Source organism: Nematolebias whitei, unplaced genomic scaffold, assembly GCF_014905685.2.
Source record: "Nematolebias whitei isolate Nwh7 unplaced genomic scaffold, NemWhi1 Nwh_scaf_9732, whole genome shotgun sequence".
Classification (NCBI taxonomy): Eukaryota; Metazoa; Chordata; class Actinopteri; order Cyprinodontiformes; family Rivulidae; genus Nematolebias; species Nematolebias whitei.
In genome coordinates, this window is record NW_023628277.1 from 1 (window position 1) to 2,264 (window position 2,264).

At 34.9% G+C, this 2,264-nt stretch overlaps 1 protein-coding gene across 1 annotated transcript; it reads left to right on the forward strand.

Annotated features, from left to right (window-relative positions):
* Positions 1–982: 982 nt before the first annotated feature.
* LOC119429877 (teneurin-3) lies at positions 983–1,247 on the forward strand (the record flags this gene model as incomplete). The annotated part of the gene is given in 1 exon segment (XM_037697400.1): positions 983–1,247. A coding segment is annotated over 1 exon segment (173 nt), but the record flags the coding sequence as incomplete, so codon positions are not given.
* Between the last annotated feature and the right edge of the window lie 1,017 nt (positions 1,248–2,264).

Consider the following 2,264-nt stretch of genomic DNA (forward strand, 5'->3'; position numbering starts at 1 on the left):
TGTATATATATATATATATATATATACACATTATATATATATATATAATGTATATGTATATATATAAATATATATATATATAGTGTATATATATATATATATATATATACACATTATATATATATATATAATGTATATGTATATATATAAATATATATATATATAGTATATACACATATATATATATATATATATATATATATGTGTATATGTGTGTAGATGGAGCAGTGGTTAGCACTGTTGCCTCACAACAAAAAGGTCCTGAGTTCAATCCCCGGTTGGACCTGGGGTCGTTCTGGGTGGAGTTTGCATGTTCTCTCCGTGCTGCGTGGGTTTTCTCCGGGTACTCCAGTTTCCTCCCACAGACCAAAAACATGCATGTTAGGCTGCCGTCAGGTTCAGGCCTCCCTTACAAAACAGATCTGTGATCTCAATGGGATTTTCCTGGTTAAATAAATGTTAATAAATAATTTATATGAAGGTGTTTTAAACAATTTATATGAAGGTGTTTTAAACCCTTCCCACACTCTTGCAATATTCTAAACAATGTTTCTAAACGCTCTAAAAGAGCACAGAATGTCATGATTTCAGCTCCCTGCTTCCTCTGCTCTTTGCAACCTGCAAGCGCTCTTGGCCACGCCCACTTCTCCACTCTGCACGGAGAACAGCTGATCAGCTGCAGCAGGAAGCTTTTTCTGCATCTCTGGGCTGCACAAATGTGCAGCAGGTGTTAAATAATTTAAAATAATAATATTTTAAATAAAAATTCCATGCCGATCGTGCGACTCATCCATCAATCAGGATTGACAGTTATGTGTCATGTCCACTCTTATTTTGAAAAAGTGTGATAGAGCAAGTCCATGATAAACGAACCGTGAAGTAGCGAGGGACTTTTGTAAAGCCAAAAAAAAAAAAAAAAGACCCCGAGGACCTGCCAGGTATAATCTATGAATACTGTTTGAAAGTATTGTGTCTCTTACGGTTGTCTCTGTGTGTCTGTCGTCAACAGACCAGTGTAGAAGCAGCTATCAGGTAGGCTATGACAACTCTCTGAGGATTACCTACGCCAACGGGATGGACACCCACTACCAAACGGAGCCTCACATCCTAACGGGCGCTGCCAACCCGACCGTCGCCAGGCGCAACATGAGTTTGCCAGGAGAGGTTGGGCAGAACTTGGTTGAATGGCGCTTCCGGAAAGAACAAGCCCGAGGGAAAGTTATCGTGTTTGGACGCAAACTGAGGGTACGGCTGGATTTGTTTTAAATCCCCTTTTTGTGGCAGCTGCAGCACAATCAGGGGCTTATGGAGCTGCTTTATTCAATAAGCTACTGCAGAAACCGTTTTCATGAACACATTGCAATTTGTTTAAAATTAATATTTAAGTCAAATCAAATTTTAGATGTGTGCAAAGATAGAATAGAAAATAATTGCTCATAAAAGTTATGCAACAGTAAAGAAAAAATAATCACACACATAAATATATATTTATTTTTGCTTCTAAATCTACTGCCACTTTTTATGGCATGTGTCATTATTGAAGATTTGTTTTGATTCCAGGAGAACTTTTAGCAATTAAAACAACAATATGAAATGGTGACTGACACATCTACATCAAGTCTATTTTATATTTTTATTCAACAAAACACCCCACAAGAAAATGTTTCTTTCTTTTTTTTAATTTTGTATCACTGGACAAAAATGCTCCTTTTCTATAAAACAGGTGAAATCGTTATTTTGGAACGAAAACAACACATTTCAATTTGCCTATCATTACAAAACATGTGTTTGTAAATCATAATTGATTTGAGAAGCAAGAAAACAAAATAATGGACCAACATTGTTGTGGGAATTCTTAATCCACTTGTGTTAAGTGGGTAAAAAGGTTCTGAGGTCTGTTTGGTTAAAATACAATACATTTCTTGGCAGTTACTTTGTCATGTGACTGCTGGCTGTTTGCTTTCTAATTACACCTATTGATCTCTTCTGCTCTCAAACCTCGAGTGCTGGGGGGGTGGGGGGTTATATATATATATACATGTATACAAAGTATATATACATATACATATTATACATTACTTTTATGGTATTTGTTGAGTTCATAGTTTTTATGCTTGTATGTGTTAGTGTACAGCACTTTGGCCAACGGTGTTGTTTTAAAGTGCTTTATAAATAAAGTTGTATTGTATATATATATATATATATATATATACATACATATGTATACATACATATATATACATACATATATATATATATACATA